The sequence below is a fragment of the Echiichthys vipera genome (assembly GCF_963691815.1).
Source record: "Echiichthys vipera genome assembly, chromosome: 2".
Lineage (NCBI taxonomy): Eukaryota > Metazoa > Chordata > Actinopteri > Perciformes > Trachinidae > Echiichthys > Echiichthys vipera.
In genome coordinates this window covers 4,095,079-4,112,393 of record NC_139827.1, presented here as the reverse complement: position 1 = coordinate 4,112,393, position 17,315 = coordinate 4,095,079, and the positions used below count along the sequence as shown (strand labels likewise).

General features: G+C 45.0%; 1 protein-coding gene across 1 annotated transcript in view; it reads right to left on the bottom strand.

Annotated features, from left to right (window-relative positions):
* Positions 1-6,319: 6,319 nt before the first annotated feature.
* The window catches only part of LOC310963547 (complement C3-like), a gene marked incomplete at both ends in the record, with an annotated part of 32,853 nt that continues 21,857 nt past the window's right edge, over positions 6,320-17,315 (bottom strand). Inside the window, 16 exons of the mRNA XM_083936411.1 lie at positions 6,320-6,464; positions 7,520-7,667; positions 8,074-8,154; positions 9,279-9,362; positions 9,455-9,544; positions 9,688-9,793; positions 10,912-11,001; positions 13,974-14,061; positions 14,765-14,816; positions 14,940-15,030; positions 15,192-15,251; positions 15,418-15,573; positions 16,283-16,446; positions 16,607-16,763; positions 16,903-17,010; positions 17,052-17,086. Of these exons, the coding sequence (XP_083792537.1) occupies positions 6,320-6,464; positions 7,520-7,667; positions 8,074-8,154; positions 9,279-9,362; positions 9,455-9,544; positions 9,688-9,793; positions 10,912-11,001; positions 13,974-14,061; positions 14,765-14,816; positions 14,940-15,030; positions 15,192-15,251; positions 15,418-15,573; positions 16,283-16,446; positions 16,607-16,763; positions 16,903-17,010; positions 17,052-17,086 (1,655 nt within the window). The remainder of the gene's footprint in view (positions 6,465-7,519; positions 7,668-8,073; positions 8,155-9,278; positions 9,363-9,454; positions 9,545-9,687; positions 9,794-10,911; positions 11,002-13,973; positions 14,062-14,764; positions 14,817-14,939; positions 15,031-15,191; positions 15,252-15,417; positions 15,574-16,282; positions 16,447-16,606; positions 16,764-16,902; positions 17,011-17,051; positions 17,087-17,315) is intronic.

The following is a 17,315-nucleotide window of genomic DNA, read 5'->3' as shown; positions in this document are numbered from 1 at the left end:
CAGAGCTGAAGTGTCAGAGCAGCTGCGGCCCAGTTGGTCGTCTTTCCTACATCTGGTTCAAGAATGGAGAGAAAATAAGACGGGCGGAGGCGTCTTCTTATAAAGACCGGTTTCATCCTGGAGACATCATCTCATGTGCTTTGGAAGGACATGAGGATTACGGCTCTCCCTCATTGTGTGAGTTTACTCCACTGTGTAACTGGCTGCTCCCCCGAATAAGTCAACTTACTTTGTGTGTGATATTTGCTTCTCCGTCTTTTAAACATGTTGTTTTCTACTCCAGATGCTCTGAAGGTTCCCGTTGTGTCGGCGAGTCCTTCTGGTGAAATCACGGAGGGCATCGCTGTGACTCTGACCTGTAGTATTGGTACTAACTCAGCAGCTATCTACACCTGGTCCAAGGAGAACTGGACACTTCTCAATAAAGAACCCCAGCTCGTCTTCAGGCCCATCCGGTCCTCTGACTCTGGATTGTATGACTGTGCAGCTGAGAATGAGCTGGGGATAAGGACGTCTGAATACATCGTTATTGATGTGAAATGTGAGTGAAATTCAGTATAGTCATACGCAGAAAAATTACCTAAGCATCTGAATCAGTGTGCTCCAGTCCTCCCTTCTCCATCACCATATAAATCTTACTTTGCAGGTTTTAAAGGGATATTTTGAAGTGGGGTTGTATGAGGTAGTCATCCATAGTTAGTGTGTGACCTAAAGAAGATCGTAGTGGATAGTAACCCCAACCGTCCAAACTGGGGGTGTACTGACCACCATCTTCTCAAGATTCAAGATTCAAGAAGCTTTATTTATCCCGAGGGAAATTATTTTGCAACAGTTTCAATACAAAGGTGGGAAAGGATCAGAGTGACAATAAGCTAACATAATCAAATCAAAATAAAGCTAATGTAAAACAAATCAAACAATGACTAAGTGTGACAGAGTGCAACAGACATTGTGGTTAAGCGTAGGTTTATACAATATACAACAATACGCAGCGTGCAGTTTAGCAGCAAGTTGAAATAAAATAAGTACAAACTTAATAAGTGATAAGGAGCGATAAGTGATAACAGTGTTAAAAATGTAGCAGCATTTCCTACAGAACTAAGTGACAGTATGACACAGTGAAGTGTAGCAGCCTTTCTTACTGAAGTAAGTTAGTTACAGTAAAGTACAGTAAAGTGTAGCAGCCTTTCTTACTGAAGTAAGTTAGTTACAGTAAAGTACAGTAAAGTGTAGCAGCCTTTCTTACTGAAGTAAGTTAGTTACAGTAAAGTACAGTGAAGTGTAGCAGCCTTTCTTACTGAAGTAAGTTAGTTACAGTAAAGTACAGTGAAGTGTAGCAGCCTTTCTTACTGAAGTTAGTTAGTTACAGTAAAGTACAGTGAAGTGTAGCAGCCTTTCTTACTGAAGTTAGTTAGTTACAGTAAAGTACAGTAAAGTGCAGCAGCATATCTGACTGAAGTTAGTTAGTTACAGTAAGTTACAGTAAAGTACAGTGAAGTGTAACAGCATTTTACTGAGATACGTTACAGTAAACCACAGTGAAATGTAGCACTGACGGTAAAACACTGGCTCTGGATAAGAACCTCATACAGCACACTTCAAAAGGGAGCTAGTACCTATGTTCCCCGCTTTTCACAGAAAGGGTCTTATGTTCCCCGGTCTGTTATTTCTTTTCCACAATCGGCGCCAAATTCCACGGCAAATAGGTCTATGAAGGACCTTACCCTGACCCTAACCGTAACCCCTGACCCTAACAAATTGCTAAACTAAATCAGCGAAGGCATAGACTTATGTGACCAGGGAACATAGGGGTGACCACCTTCAAAATACCTGAAATATACCTTTAATCCCTTTCTGCATGCACATACTTTCTTCAGCTCTGTCTGCTTCACATTCTGTTGAGTTTGCTGCTGTAGTTCACTGAGAAGCTCCAGTTGTTGTTTATGGAGAAGTTGTATTCACTATTGGCAACATGTGGCTGATTTTATAGTTAACTTATGTTAACACATCTCCTCCAGATGCTCCAAAGACCTCCTCTGCGTCAGTGAGTCCCTCTGGTGAGATAGTGGAGGGCAGCTCAGTGACTCTGAGCTGTAGCAGTGATGCTAACCCAGCAGCTAAATACACCTGGTACAAGGAGAAACAAACACTTCTTCAAGGAGCAGAAGGAAGTTATCATTTCACCTCCATCAGCTCTCAGGACAGAGGGATCTACCACTGCAAGTCTGAGAATCAATATGGAGAGATTAACTCTTCCTCTGTATTTATAGATGTCCAGTGTGAGTCACACAAGTCAGATTTTTCATGATACAGAAGTTAAAAATTATGCATTCCAGTACTAATTGAATATCTCTTAATATCGTCCTCCAGATGCTCCAAAGCTTCCCTCTGTGTCAGTGAGTCCCTCGGCTGAGGTAGAGGAGGGTAGTTCAGTGAATCTGACCTGTAGCAGTGATGCTAACCCAGCAGCTAAATACACCTGGTACAAGAAGAATGAAGATTCACCAAAAGCATCACGACAGAACTTCAGCATCACTGACTTCAGAGCTGAACACAGTGGGAGTTATTACTGTGTAGCTGAGAACAGAAGAGGACGCCGTAACAACACCTTGTATCTGACTGTTGCGGCAGGTTAGTTTCCATTGACACACTGCAGCAGACGTCTTAGTGTACCATGACCGGTGAAGGCCTTCGACTCAGAAGTATAAAAGAGTTGCTGCATTTTTATTTGTCCGAGGGAGCCTTGATTGTTTTACTGTCCTAAAACAAAATGTGTTTTTTCATATTATCAGCCTCATGAATTGTCATTTTATCGCCTCTACCCAGGAGCATGGAAATCAAGAGCTGTTGGAACAACTACTGCTGTTCTCCTGGCTGTCATACTCCTCTCTGTCTTTATGTTGACCAGGTATGCAGTTTGCTTCCATTTAAGTTATAATCCGTAGGAATTCAGATGTCATGAACAGTTCAGGTATAACACAAAAAGTGGACCCGATGCAGTCACAGACAAAAAGTAAAGTTACAAAACAAACGTTTATTATAATAAACGGACAAACGCAAAAACACTACAGAGAATACAAAAACAAAGACTAACTAACGAACACAGGAATAACAGGAACAGGAAGACGACAGAAGATCAAACAGAAAACAAACACGATTAATCAACTTACTACGGGGAGCGTGAAAACCACAACGAGAAAGTCGATGCCAGTCCGGGGGGAATAGTTTTACCAATACAGGGTCGACGACGGTCCGGCGCTGCATGCCTGTCAGCCTCAAGTATTTAAGGTGTTGGGGTAATCAGCTAACAGGCTGCAGCTTGGGGGGAACGCCTACCGGACCTACACAGAGACGAGGGAGAGAACATGCAGGGAAACAAAGACAGGGGGAGACAAACTCACACATAACGGAGGAGAGGAGGATACTGACAGAACTAGATCTTGACATCAGATACGTCGTTTCTAGCGGCCTCTTTGGCGGTGAGATGAAACTGCAGGTCCTCCTCTGCCAATGGTTCAGCTAGATTTTTCTAAACCACTTTTTGAAGATGTAACTGAAAATGAGTGACCCCCTGGATTCAAGTTATTCATCAACTTTGTTTTTTTCTTTTGTTTTTCTATCCAGAATGAAGAGGATTGCTAAGCAGTCACCTGAGCCTGGAGAGAGACTTGACTTCAGGCAACAGGTTAGGGCAGAAAAGTTGAACAAAAGCAATCACTTCAGGCTCCTGGGTCATGTTGCTCTCTTCCCCACCTTTGATGGGGCCAGGCTGCCTGATATCAGACATAATTATCAACTTGTTACACTCGATTTTCATCAGTCAAATCGATGGAGTGGGTGAAGTCAACGGTCTGGAGAGAAGCTTTAATATTCTTTAAAACGTTTCTGGAGTGGGATTTTAAAGGCAACCTATTCTACTCTTTTTAAGGATGTTGTTTCTTTCTACATGCTTTAATGTTAAAGAAACACTTTATTTTTCTCATACCGCTCATGGCTGCTGCAGCGCAAAGCTCCCTCCCAATCTGCTTTGATTGGTCAGGCACTTCCTGTCTCGCAAGGATCCTGGAGGGGGCCTGGGAGTATGCCCATCCAGAGTCTACATGTGCTTTGTGGATCTGGTGAAGGCATATGACCGGGTCCCTCGGGAGATACTGTGGGAGGTGCGTATGGGGTGAGGGGGTCACTTCTGTGGGCCATCAAATCTCTGTACACCCAAAGCGAGAGCTGGCGGTGTTGCAGTCGCTCTACCGCACCGTTGTGACGAAAAGGGAGCTGAGGAAGGCAAAGCTCTGGATCTACCGGTCAATCCTGGTTCCTACCCTCACCTGTGGTCATGAAAGCTGGGTCAGGACCCAAAGAACCAGGTTTCTCAGGAGGGGGGCTGGAGTCTCCCTTAGAGATAGGGTGAGAACTTCAGCCATCCGTGAGGAACTCAGAGTAGAGCCGCTGCTCCTTTGCATTGAAAGGAGCCAGTTGTGGTGGTTCGGGCATCTAGTAAGCCCTGTGAACATCAGAGATTATAACAAGATATATATGACAGAAACTAAGGAAACGCATAATAGGTCAAGTGTAAGTAAAAGTTATCTTGTCTATGTCTACTCAGAGAGAGATGGACGACCGGCAGGACGACCTTCAGTACACCAGTGTCCACTTCTCCAACATGCAGCGAGATTCTCTCTACTACAACATCCGACCAGCTCAGCACCACAGACACAAGAGGGAAGAGAGTGTCGTGTACGCCGCGGTCAAATTTCACAGTGGCGGTACCGACCCGCGGTGAGCAGCTCCTCTCTCTCACTTTTAAGAGTAGGATTCAATTAGCTTGGAGTGATCACAACACATATTTCATCGCTTTGGTTTATCTGTTTTTCTAATCACTGTTCACGTCATTTTATATCTTCTGTGCAGAATTCCTGAGGATGCTTCAGATGCATTGTACAGCACAGTCAACACAGCCTGCTGAAAACACAATGAATCTCTGACCCTGGTATTTATATTGAGTTTTATTTAAGCAGGTAAATCATTGATTCATTGATTTAATATCTATTCAGACAACCATGCATTTTTGTTTTTGCTTAGCAAACAAACAGAACACAAAATCAAACAGTTATTTTCAGGTTGGCTCTAAACAGTCCCTCAATTACTTAAGGCTTTATTGTAAAAGTATATATGTATTTTTTCTCACTGACGCATTCTTCTCTGAATAGTTGACTGTTTTAACCTCTGTGTAACAACAATGTAACAGAATAAAACTTGACTGACCTGTCCACCAAACATGTGTCAGTCTTTTATTTTTGAAATAATGAGTACGTGTTGCAGTCGCTCTACCGCACCGTTGGGACAAAAAGAGAGCTGAGCCGGAAGGCAAAGCTCTCGACCTACTGGTCAATCTTGGTTCCTACCCTCACCTGTGGTCATGAAAGCTGGGTCAGGACCCAAAGAACCAGGTCACGGGTACAAGCGGCCGAAATGTGTTTCCCCAGGAGGGGGGCTGGAGTCTCCCTTAGAGAGAGGGGGAGAAGTTCAGCATCCGTGAGGAACTCGGAGTAAAGCCGCTGCTCCTTTGCGTTGAAAGGAGCCAGTTGAGGTGGTTCAGGATCATCTGGTAAGGAAGAACCCTGGGCGCCTCCCTAGGGAGGTGTTCCAGGCACGTCCAGCTGGGAGGAGGCCTCGGGGAAGACCCAGGACCAGGTGGAGAGATTAGATCTCCACACTGGCCTGGGAACGCTTCGGGATCCCCCAGTTAGAGCTGGTTAATGTGGCCCGGGAAAGGGAAGTTTGGGGTCCCCTCCTCCACAGAGCTTGGTCTGTCTGACGTTCCTGTCTGTTAAAGGGAAGGTTTTCGTCTCCACCGTACTCTACGGGGGAATTGTTGGGTCTCTGTAAATCATAATTAAGTCATAGAGTGGGGTCTTTACCTAGTTTGTAAAGTGTCCTGAGATAACTTTGGTTATGATTTGGCACTACAAACAAAATTGAATTGAATTATAAACATTATATTTATCTGATGGGACATTAATAACTGTGACTGGCAAAAACAAGCCCTTTGAGTGGAGGTACATTGACTTCACTACAAGACTACATTTCAGCCGGTCTTTTTGCTGCCAGCTGCAGTCCTCTCCCTCAGTACTCGACCAATTTCATAAAGTTGTTGTCCTTATTTGACGATTAGATACATAAACAAGGGAAAAGAGGGTTCAGGTTGAAAACATTTCCTCTTACATCCCCAGAATGATAATTTGCATGCACAGTTATTCGCCATCTTTGCAACAAAATGTCACAGGAGAACAGAGGTGTGCAGTTGCTCCTCAGGAAACCTCTACAGCCTGCAGCCGTTGACGGACAGTTCGTACGCAGCATCATCAAGGCTCTTGCATTTGGCCTTGAGGCTGGGATCGCTGGAGCACTCTGCAGACGTAGGCCAACGCTCCACCCAGGTGTCCTTTCCTAACATGTAGATGAATCTGACAGACAGGGAGGAAACGAGAGGAGTTCAGACTGTGAAGGGCTTTGCCACAAAATGGCTTTGATACTTATTTCACTGCAGTTTCACTGTTTTAAGAATGCCAACAATCGACTGCAGAGAAAGTAAAGTCACTGCAGACCCTTTTACAAACTGCATTTGTGTTTAGGTCATGGGGCAATTTCTTAACAAAATACATGTATGAAAGACGGTAAGCGGTCATTTTTAATTATCGCCTAGCTTTCCTGGAGAGACTTCAAAATGGCAGAAAGAATTATTATTGAAACTTTCTTTTTTTATACTTTATTTTGTTATAGTTTATTCCATTTTTTAAAGTTTTGTAGTCACATTGTCCGTTGAAGAAAGAGACACAATGCTAATTCGGCATAAAGACTATATATGAAGTAGACCTGGACCTGGAAACACTGCAAACTTGGGTTTTCCCAGTAGTATCCCAGGGTGCAGCATGATTCTGCATGAATTCACTTTGAGGTACTTTGAGGTACTGTTTAAAAGTTGCGTTTCGTTCTCAATTTTTATTCCGTGCTTATACAAGCGGCTTTGGGGGGAAATCAGCGTGTATACGGTGACGCAGAAGTATGTGAAATTCGATGTAGTAAGCGGGTCAGGTGGCTAGGTGTTGCTGTGAAGCACTGCCACACAACACCACCCAGAGCTGGTGCATGCGTAGAAATTTCCTTCTACTTCTCTCCGGAGAAGCAGGACGCCATACAGCGTGACAGGCATCTGCAGCCTCCCACCGCCTCGGCTCCGACCAGGACACTTGAATGTCCCACTGATGGAAACAGTCCAACATGTTTGTTGTTCTTGTTTACCTGTGGTCTACCCATGCTTGTTACTGAAACCCGTACAGGACGTGAGCCAGTATGAGCAGATCAGAGTACACTTTTGCGTTTTTACCCCTTTAACCAGAATCAGAAATGTAATCCCAGGGGGAAACATAGATTTCTGTAAAAACTCTCCCACATAAATTTAGAAACCTTCAACTGTCTGTTTGACTGCAGATAAACTTCACCTCCCAGAATTTCTTCTTACCTGTTGTTGTCAGTGTCGATGTTCCACTGGTCCTCTTTGGGCCCGATGATGAGGTACTGGGAGCCCTGCTGCAGGTTGAGTCCATCTCTGCAGCCTCCGTGAGACATGAAAAATCTCTTCTGGCCCACTTCAACTCCTGCCTCCGGACCTGGATGACAGGAAGGTCACATTCAAGCCTAGTCGATTATTGTACGTACATGGGTATTTTTGAAAAGAGAGTTCGTTCTCGCGGGTCGCGGGTACAAGCGGCTGAAATGGGTTTCCTCAGGAGGGGGGCTGGAGTCTCCCTAAGAGAGAGGGGGAGAAGTTAAGCATCCGTGAGGAACTCGGAGTAGAGCCGCTGCTCCTTTGCGTTGAAAGATGATACATGATACATCTCAAATCCAGTGTGAGTATGAGTCCATGTGATTACGTCATTTTTATCACATACTGTGATGTTAAAATGCTATTTGTTTCAGGAAAAAAAAGTATTTTACTGTCCTGCTAGTATCCTTAACAATCTGTTATTTGAAGCCGATGCCCATAGGAGACGGACAGCCGTCGCACTGACTCACCCAGCTTGATAACTTGTGCGATCTCCATCTCGTATTTGTCGTAGTAACTCTGGCTCACGCTCAGCACCTTCACCTTGAAAACTGGAGCACAAGAAACAAAAGTTGTCATTTTTTCTCTGTTTGTAATGAAGAAGACATGAAACGTGTCGTTCATGATGCAAAGTAAAAACAAATGTTTTATCCTGCTTGGTTTTAGATGACAAAGATTTCCTTTTTGATTTGATTTTGTCGTGCACCTGACCTTTCTTTCACCACCAGCAGGGTCAGGGTTGTATTAACACATCAAAATAGTCAAATTGGGCAAGTAAATGTTTCCATAGCCTAATAATAAATGCTGCAACAAAACATCTTAATATAAATTCTACTGCTAGCAAATTAATTCATTACAAAGAGCAGGTAGTTTGACTGTTTCCCCCCTTTTACTTTATATTTTCCCGTACGGATCAATTACATTCAGCCTTAATTACTCAAGAGCTATTAGTCATTTTTGTGATATATTGAAGATAAATGATTCACTGTCATCATGCCACTGTGATCAATCAAGGCAACATACTAAGGCGTATTAATATTGCAGTTTATAGATCACAAGCAGGGATATAAAGAGACACTACCAGTGTATCAAAAAGCCATCAAAGCTCTGTACGGATCATTTTATACCAGAATATAAGATAACTTTTATAGTCATGTTTAATTGGGGCGGCAGTAGCTCAGTCCATAGGTGACTTGGCTGGGAACCGGAGGGTTGCTGGCTCAAGTCCCTGTGTGGACCATGAATGGAGCGTGGACTGGTGGCTGGAGAGGTGCCAGTTCATCTCCTGGGCACTGCCGAGGTGCTGTTGAGCAAGGCACCAAACCCCCAACTGCTCGGGGTAACGGTCCACTGGCAGCCCCCTCGCTCTAACATCTCTCCATTAATTGCATGTATATAGGTCCTGTTTGTGCGTATGTGTGTATTTTGGGCCTGTGTGTGTGTAACATGAAAATTAATACTAGAGTGAAAATTGAACTTCCCCATTGCGGGACAAATAAAGGAATTCTTCTTCTTCTTCTTGATGTACCGGTTTTCCATTAAAATGTTAAATATACTGTATATACCTAAAAGGATGGTGTGGCCGCTCATACTGCAGTATATATTTGACCAACTTTAAACCCACCTGTGTGCACGTTTGTGTGTCAAAGCTCGAGAGTGTGACAGCGTATCGTACCGTGGTGTAAAGTCGTGCAGGCGAACGTCTCTCTGTCTTTGTCGGGGAAGTTCTCGCTGTCGGTTTTGGAGACGCAGCAGTCGCCTGGAGGAAAAAAAGAGGCAGGAATTAACAAATAACAACACACCATGGATACACAACATGGCAACTAAAGCAGACGTGTAAACGCTTTTTACCCTGCGTGCAGCGGCAGACGTTTTCCCTGCAGATCTGGGTGAGCTCCTCTCTGTCCTCCCTGGGAGTGTAGGTACGACTGCAGCGGTGATCTGAGACAGAGAGACACAGCAATGATTACAACAAATAAACTAGAAATGTCCCACATGCCCAGTGTGTGTGTGTGTGTGGTGCCAAATCTCTTGTCTCAGATTGAGTTTTGCTCTGATATTTGGGTTGTGAAATGTTCTCTTACCTGGGTTGTAATACTCATAGACCGTAACCGAGGACGGCTGGAGGAGGCCGACTTTGAAGCTCTGCTGAAGCCTGAAGATCAGGATCTCGGGCTCCTTGTGAGACACCTGAGAGCAGGACAGGGAAGGAGAATTCATTGCAGTTCAGCTCCCTTTGCGTGCAATTTATTGGCACATCCACGAATAATTTATGTCTGGAGCTAAGGCTCTTCTTCAGACTTCAACTGTGTCTCTTCTATCGGTCCAGCACCGGCCTTCAACAGGTATTTGGACGTTCTATGCATTGACTGAGGAAAAATTACTGCAACAGGAAGGTGAAAGCAAACAAAAAGACACTTTTGCAAGACTTAAGGGCGCACTCACACTGTCGTTCTGTCCCGGGCCAAAACCGTTTTTTCAGCTAAAGCCTGGTACCTTTAAGCAGTGTGAGTGCACCCGTTCCGCGCAAAACAGCCGACAGCGGTGAAAGAGGTGGGCTTTAGTGGAGCCGTTTGCACATGTACGAGCATGAGCGTGCGCACGTGTACGAGCACGAGCCCTGCAGCAGTAGCGTTATGTGCGCCTGTTCGGACATAGAAAATAGAAGGAGGGACCATGCGCGGACATTTAAAACAATGGCGGTGAAAGGTTCACGTTGGTGTGATGCAGAGGTGGAGTGTTTACTGCAGATTTGGTCGGATGAAAATATTCAAAAACAGTCGACAAGACGCACAAAAACTCTGAGGTCTGTGGAAAGTTTTGTAAACAAAGCCACACACACGTGATCAATGCGTGTGACGTGTTGCGGCGTGATGGCGTATGGACAGCAAGAAGCATTGGCCGAGGCCCAGGCAGTGTGAGTACAAACGGGGCTGGGGCGCGGGGGGAGAGGGAGGGGGGGACAAGTACCCTAAAGCCCGGGTCACGGTGCGGAAGGACAGTGTGAGTGCGCCCTTAGCTCACAAATACGCGGTCCCATTTCCAGAAGCTGGTCTATAGAGTCATCTATGTAACACTGCTGTGTAAAACCTGGAATCTTAAATCTGACTCTTAAAAAGAGTTCTTACAGGTTTCACTAAGAAAAGTTAGCCAGATACTTCTTGGGAAAAGGCACAGAAATAGAGACATTATGAGATGCACAAACAGACTTTAAGAGACCATGGAGGGAGACTTTAAATTCATGCAACTCAATGAACTGAAGCAGCACGTCAAACACATAAATCCGACTGTTCCCTGCAGTGTTTTACCTTGAACAGGTGGATGATCAGGGAGCCTCTGTCACTTAGGTTATCGACAATCTGGAAGTTATTGATGTACCGGTCCACTGAGTTCGACAACTTGACACACAAACACACACAGAGTCAGTCAGCAACCCTGGTCGAAACTCGTCATCAGTCACTCAGACGATATCAGGACGCTCTCGGGGTGGAATTTCAATATTAAAGTCCTCTAAAGACTGTTATTGTTATTATTCACGTTACACACACACAGGCCCGAAATACACACACATGCACAAACAGGACCTGTATACATGCAATTAAGGAGAGATGTTAGAGCGAGGGGGCTGCCAGTGACCGGCGCCCCGAGCAGTTGGGGGTTCGGTGCCTTGCTCAACAGCACCTCGGCAGTGCCCAGGAGGTGAACTGGCACCTCTTCAGCCACCAGTCCACGCTCCATTCATGGTCCACACAGGGACTCTAACCGGCAACCCTCCGGTTCCCAGCCAAGTCACCTATGGACTGAGCTACTGCCGCCTAAAATGTCAGACTAGATGAGCTGTGTTCCTTTTAATTCAGGTTAGTTTATTAGAATGATCACACTGGATATATATATATATATATATAAATATATATATATATATAAATATATATATATATATATATAAATATATATATATATATATATATATATATAAATATATTGTACATCGATGAATAGCCAAAAAATACTGCCGCATTCACCTTTTCCAGGAAATTTTGTGATGGTGACAAGTGATGATGTAGCAGGTGTGACAGACGCTAACATGTCTCTCTCTGTGGAAGTTCGATGTGACTTAGAACTGTGGCTATAACTTAGAAATTGGCTTTTAAACCTAGAAATTTTAACACATTTCCCTTGGTTCGGGCAACTCTGACATCAGCATTTTCTCTCTTACTTTTTCTTTAAAAAATAAAATTCAGTAAAGTACAAAAAAAAAAGGAGCCGGACAAGTTTCTTCAACCTTACAGCTTTTTCAAAATGCTCTCGTTCATAAACTTACGTGACCCTGAACAGAACTGAGACCTGTCAGAAGACAACGTCACAATGTTTACTTTGTTTGAGACTTGTTTCTGTCTCAGCGACAAACTCTCGTGAGATCTGTCTTAGCGACAAACTCTCGTGAGATCTGTCTTAGCGACAAACTCTCGTGAGATCTGTCTCAGCGACAAACTCTCGTGAGATCTCTCAGCGACAAACTCTCGTGAGATCTGTCTCAGCGACAAACTCTCGTGAGATCTGTCTCAGAGACAAACTCTCGTGAGATCTGTCTCAGTGACAAACTCTCGTGAGATCTGTCTCAGCGACAAACTCTCTTGAGATCTGTCTCAGCGACAAAATCTCGTGAGATCTGTCTCAGAGACAAACTCTCGTGAGATCTGTCTCAGCGACAAACTCTCGTGAGATCTGTCTCAGCGACAAACTCTCGTGAGACTGTCTCAGAGACGAACTCTCGTGAGATCTGTCTCAGCGACAAACTCTCGTGAGATTTGTCTCAGCGACAAACTCTCGTGAAATCTGTCTCAGAGACAAACTCTCGTGAGATCTGTCTCAACGACAAACTCTCGTGAGATCTGTCTCAGCGACAAACTCTCGTGAGATCTGTCTCAGCGACAAACTCTCGTGAGATCTGTCTCAGCGACAAACTCTCATGAGATCTGTCTCAGGTACAAAATCTCGTGAGATCTGTCTCAGCGACAAACTCTCGTGAGATCTGTCTCAGCACAACTCTCGTGAGATCTGTCTCAGCGACGAACTCTCATGAGATCTGTCTCAGGTACAAACTCTCATGAGATCTGTCTCAGCGACAAACTCTCATGAGATCTGTCTCAGGTACAAACTCTCGTGAGATCTGTCTCAGTGACAAACTCTCGTGAGATCTGTCTCAGCTTCAAACTCTCGTGAGATCTGTCTCAGCGACAAACTCTCGTGAGATCTGTCTCAGCGACAAACTCTCGCGAGATCTGTCTCAGCGACAAACTCTCATGAGATCTGTCTCAGTGACAAACTCTCGTGAGATCTGTCTCAGCGTCAAACTCTCGTGAGATCTGTCTCAGAGGCAAACTCTCGTGAGATCTGTCTCAGAGGCAGCTCTCGTGAGATCTGTCTCAGCGACAAACTCTCGTGAGATCTGTCTCAGAGAAAAAACTCTCGTGAGATCTGTCTCAGCGACAAACTCTTGTGAGATCTGTCTTAGCGACAAACTCTCGTGAGATCTGTCTCAGCGACAAACTCTCGTGAGATCTGTCTCAGCGACAAACTCTCGTGAGATCTGTCTCAGCGACAAACTCTCGTGAGATCTGTCTCAGCGACAAACTCTCGTGAGATCTGTCTCAGCGACAAACTCTCGTGAGATCGGTCTCAGCGACGAACTCTCGTGAGATCTGTCTCAGCGACAAACTCTCGTGAGATCTGTCTCAGCGACAAACTCTCGTGAGATCTGTCTCAGCGACAAACTCTCGTGAGATCTGTCTCAGCGACAAACTCTCGTGAGATCTGTCTCAGCGACAAACTCTCGTGAGATCTGTCTCAGCGACAAACTCTCGTGAGATCTGTCTCAGCGACAAACTCGAGAGAGATCTGTCTCAGTGACAAACTCTCATGAGATCTGTCTCAGCGTCAAACTCTCGTGAGATCTGTCTCAGCGACAAACTCTCGTGAGATCTGTCTCAGCGACAAACTCTCGTGAGATCTGTCTCAGTGACAAACTCTCGTGAGATCTGTGACCACGTCGAAGATAACATCAACTAACGACTTCAAACGCCTCAGATAAATGCGCTTTGTTATGCCTAATATGGTTGTTAGCTGTGTAAATATCTAATGCTAGCAAAAGAACAAATTATGCACTGTGTTCACTACGCTTTCAAACAGTTATTCACCCATTTAGGAAACAGGAAGTGTGTATCATTTCTTGGGATAGAGAATCTTCATCAAAACTATTAAACGTTCTTGTTTGGCTTTAAATCATTTTCTATGAATGCAAAATAAGTGGAGATACTCGACATAGGGAAGCTAAACTATAAATCTCAGTCTGGTAGTAGAGGCTGTTTACCATCTCCAGGTCGGAGTTTTCTGGGGTGAAGCCGGTGGGCAGACTTATATCCAGAACCACCATCCTGACATCTCTGGGTCCTAAAGACCTGTAGGACAAAAAGAGTCTTTTTTTCTCCTTCTTTCATTTTTAACAAAAGTGGAAAAAGGTTTAAGACAACAACAGTAAGGGCGCACTCACACTGTCCTTCCGCACCGGGCCAAAACCAGTTTGTTAGCTAAAGCCTAGTGCGTTTGACCAGTGTGAGTGCAACCGCTCCATGCATAACTGCGGCCAGCGGGCCGTCCACAGCCCGCCTGAGAGAGGTGGGCTTTTGTAGAGCGCGTTTGCACGTGTAAGAGCACGTGTACGAGCACGATGCCTACGGCGGTTCTGACGTCATTTATGTGCGCCTGTTCGCACATAGAAAATAGAAGGACGGACCATTAAATGACCACCGACATTTAACAACAACAACAATGGCGGCGAAAGGTTCACGTTGGTGTGATGCGGAGGTGGAGTGTTTACTGCAGATTTGGTCGATGAAAATATTCAAAAACAGTCGACAAGACGCACAAAAACTCAGAGGTCTACGGAAAGATTTGTAAACAAAGAGACGCATCGCCATGACGTCATCAATGCGTGTGACGTGTTACGGCGTGATGACGTATGGACAGCGAGAAGCATTGCGCGAGTCCCAGGTAGTGTGAGTACAAACGGGCCTGGGGCGCGGGGGGGAGAGGGAGGGGGGGCAAGTACCCTAAAGCCCGGGGCGCGGTGTGGAAGGACAGTGTGAGTGCGCCCTAACTCACCTCACTTTGATGGTGATCTGGTAGGATTTTTCTACATCAGCTGGGGGTTTTTCTGTTACGGGACAGAAACAAAGCATTATTTAAGGTGTCATGTATATGGTGTATATATATATATATATAACTGTGCAGGTACAAGCATCGTACATATACGAGACAATGTGAGAACTTGAGTTACCACTAGATTCTTCAACAGTGACGTTGAGCTCAAAGTGCTTGCAGGGCTTTTTCTCATCCACCTCGTGCAGCTGGTTGTAATAAGTCACAACCTTGAGGGACACAAGACAAACAAGTCAGTCAAACTCTGGTTAAATAAAAGCCTTTCAGATGGATTTCATCATGTAACGTAACTGAAGGAAGTCATCGTACCATTGGTTCCATTTATTTGTGTGTATTTATTTTATGTGTGAAGAGAAAGATGTGATCGTACCTCCAGTATCCCCTGTCCATTCCCTCGAGCCTGCACTTCCAAACCAAGTGCAGCAGGCAGCTACAGAGCAAAAGCACCAGAGAAGAAGACATTTTTGGTAAAATTAAATTAAGAAATACATCAAAATGACACTCCCTGATGTTTTTGCAGCCAGTGGTGCTCTCGAATCCTAAAATGTCCTGAAGTGTCTCTTGAACTTTATGTTACATCCAGTTTCATTTCTCACCCTTGAGGAGCGGGCAGCGTAGGCGGTCACAGGGTCGAAATGGTAGCGGATTTCTTTGCGTCCTGCCATCCTGATGTCCACATCCAGACTGAGGTCACCGGGAGGTGGTTTGTTGATCAGGTACTCGGACAGCGCCTGGAGCACCACCATGGTGGACTGGGAGAGGACAGAGAATTGACAGGAAAGATGTTTTCCCATGTGGGTGACGTCTTTTTCATCTCTTGGAGTAAATGATCGGAATGTGTCTCAATGTTGAGAATAAAAATCAAGTTTTAAACCTTGTTAATATGTGTTCATTTATATGGTACAAGACATATCAGGAGCAAGATGAGCAGTGAACGCCATGACTGAGCAGTTCTGCCTCTAAATTGCAATGTTCTCATGGCAGATTCTGCACGTTTGGAGTTTCTGGTCGTCGAAACTTGTTCAACGTAAAACACTGTGGTCGTTACTGTCACTGTTTTTACCCAGATATCCAATTGCAGTAGAGGAAGGGCGAGGGGCAAATCGGCAAAACCACAACAGAGGATAAATGCTGGACTCTATATGTATCCGTGTATACATCTGTCTTCTGTCCCTACGTGCTTCAAAATTCATCCAGAGCTGGTACTCTACCTTCTGCTGAGAGTTTTTACTTCTGCAGATATTCAGGTATCGAGATATTAGCACGAGAACTGCGGGCTCAAGGCCTCTCTGCATTTTTTCAGAAGGCCTTATGAAAGTAACACCAGCAATCGATTGTCCAACCACTGGGAATTTGGTCAGATAAGAGCAAATCGACCGACAAGAGTCTGGAGCAGGTGAATGAACTTGAAAAGACAATAAGAAATAGCTGAATTTGCTAAAAGACTCCCCCTGCTGTTACCTGAGTGGAGCCGAAGCCTCCTCCTCTTCTTCGCTGGCTGTTCAGCCATTTAAACGGCGCTGCGGCTTCCTCCATGCGTCCCAACTTGACTAGAGCCAGCAGGGCGTAGCCGGTCGCCTCCAAGGTGAACAAGGTGTTGTGAGTGTCGGGCCAGTGGCTGCCACCTGGAGAAGGAGTGAAAAAATGAAGCACTGATTTGTTTTTTTGGTGAATAACAAGACGTCTGACATTTGACAACACATACATAAAATGAATTGATAGAAGTTGACGTCTCCGTAGCTGAGACTCTCTGTAGCGTACAGGTAAAACAGGTGCGTGAGGTACCTGGAGCTGCAGCTCGGAGTAAAGATGGTGTCGGGTTGTAGGGGTGAGCTTTCCCCAGCAGAGCCAGCGCGTAAGAGGCGATGGCCACAGTGTACGGCCTCCTCCCTGTCCTCACCAGCGCTCTCTTCAGGTATTCAGCCGTCCTACGGATTACTATCTACAGAACATGGTAGACGAGAGTTTTAAGAACAACTACTGGTAAATAACAACATCATAACAATGAGGTTAGGAGGTGCTCTAAGAGTTAACGAAAGATGAAGTTTAAACTCTGCAGATCATGTGTTTGTATGAATTACCTCTACGCTTGGACCCGTGCAGTGGATCCCAGCCTGCTTGGCCTCAGCGAGCGCTATGAGGACGAAGGCTGTCAGCGTCGTCTCGGGGTCGTCGCCGCGGAGACCGCCCTGGAGCCAAGGGAAAAGAGGTTTTTGTTAAAATAGGAGCCGTCGCTCTTTCTGTAAGCCAGCTGGTTCTCATAGCCTGAAAACAACACGGAATAATTTAAAGAAAGGTTGTGAAGGAGAGACATTTTCATTTAGTCACAATGAAAACAAAGCTTGTTCTAAAATCAGCCATCATCCATCTGTTCAGCAAGGCTGCAGTTCACCAATAAACCATCCTGATTATCATCCATTCACTCGTCCATCCAACTGTCCACCCAACTATCCATCCATCCATTCATTCAACTATCCATCTGTGTATCCAATGA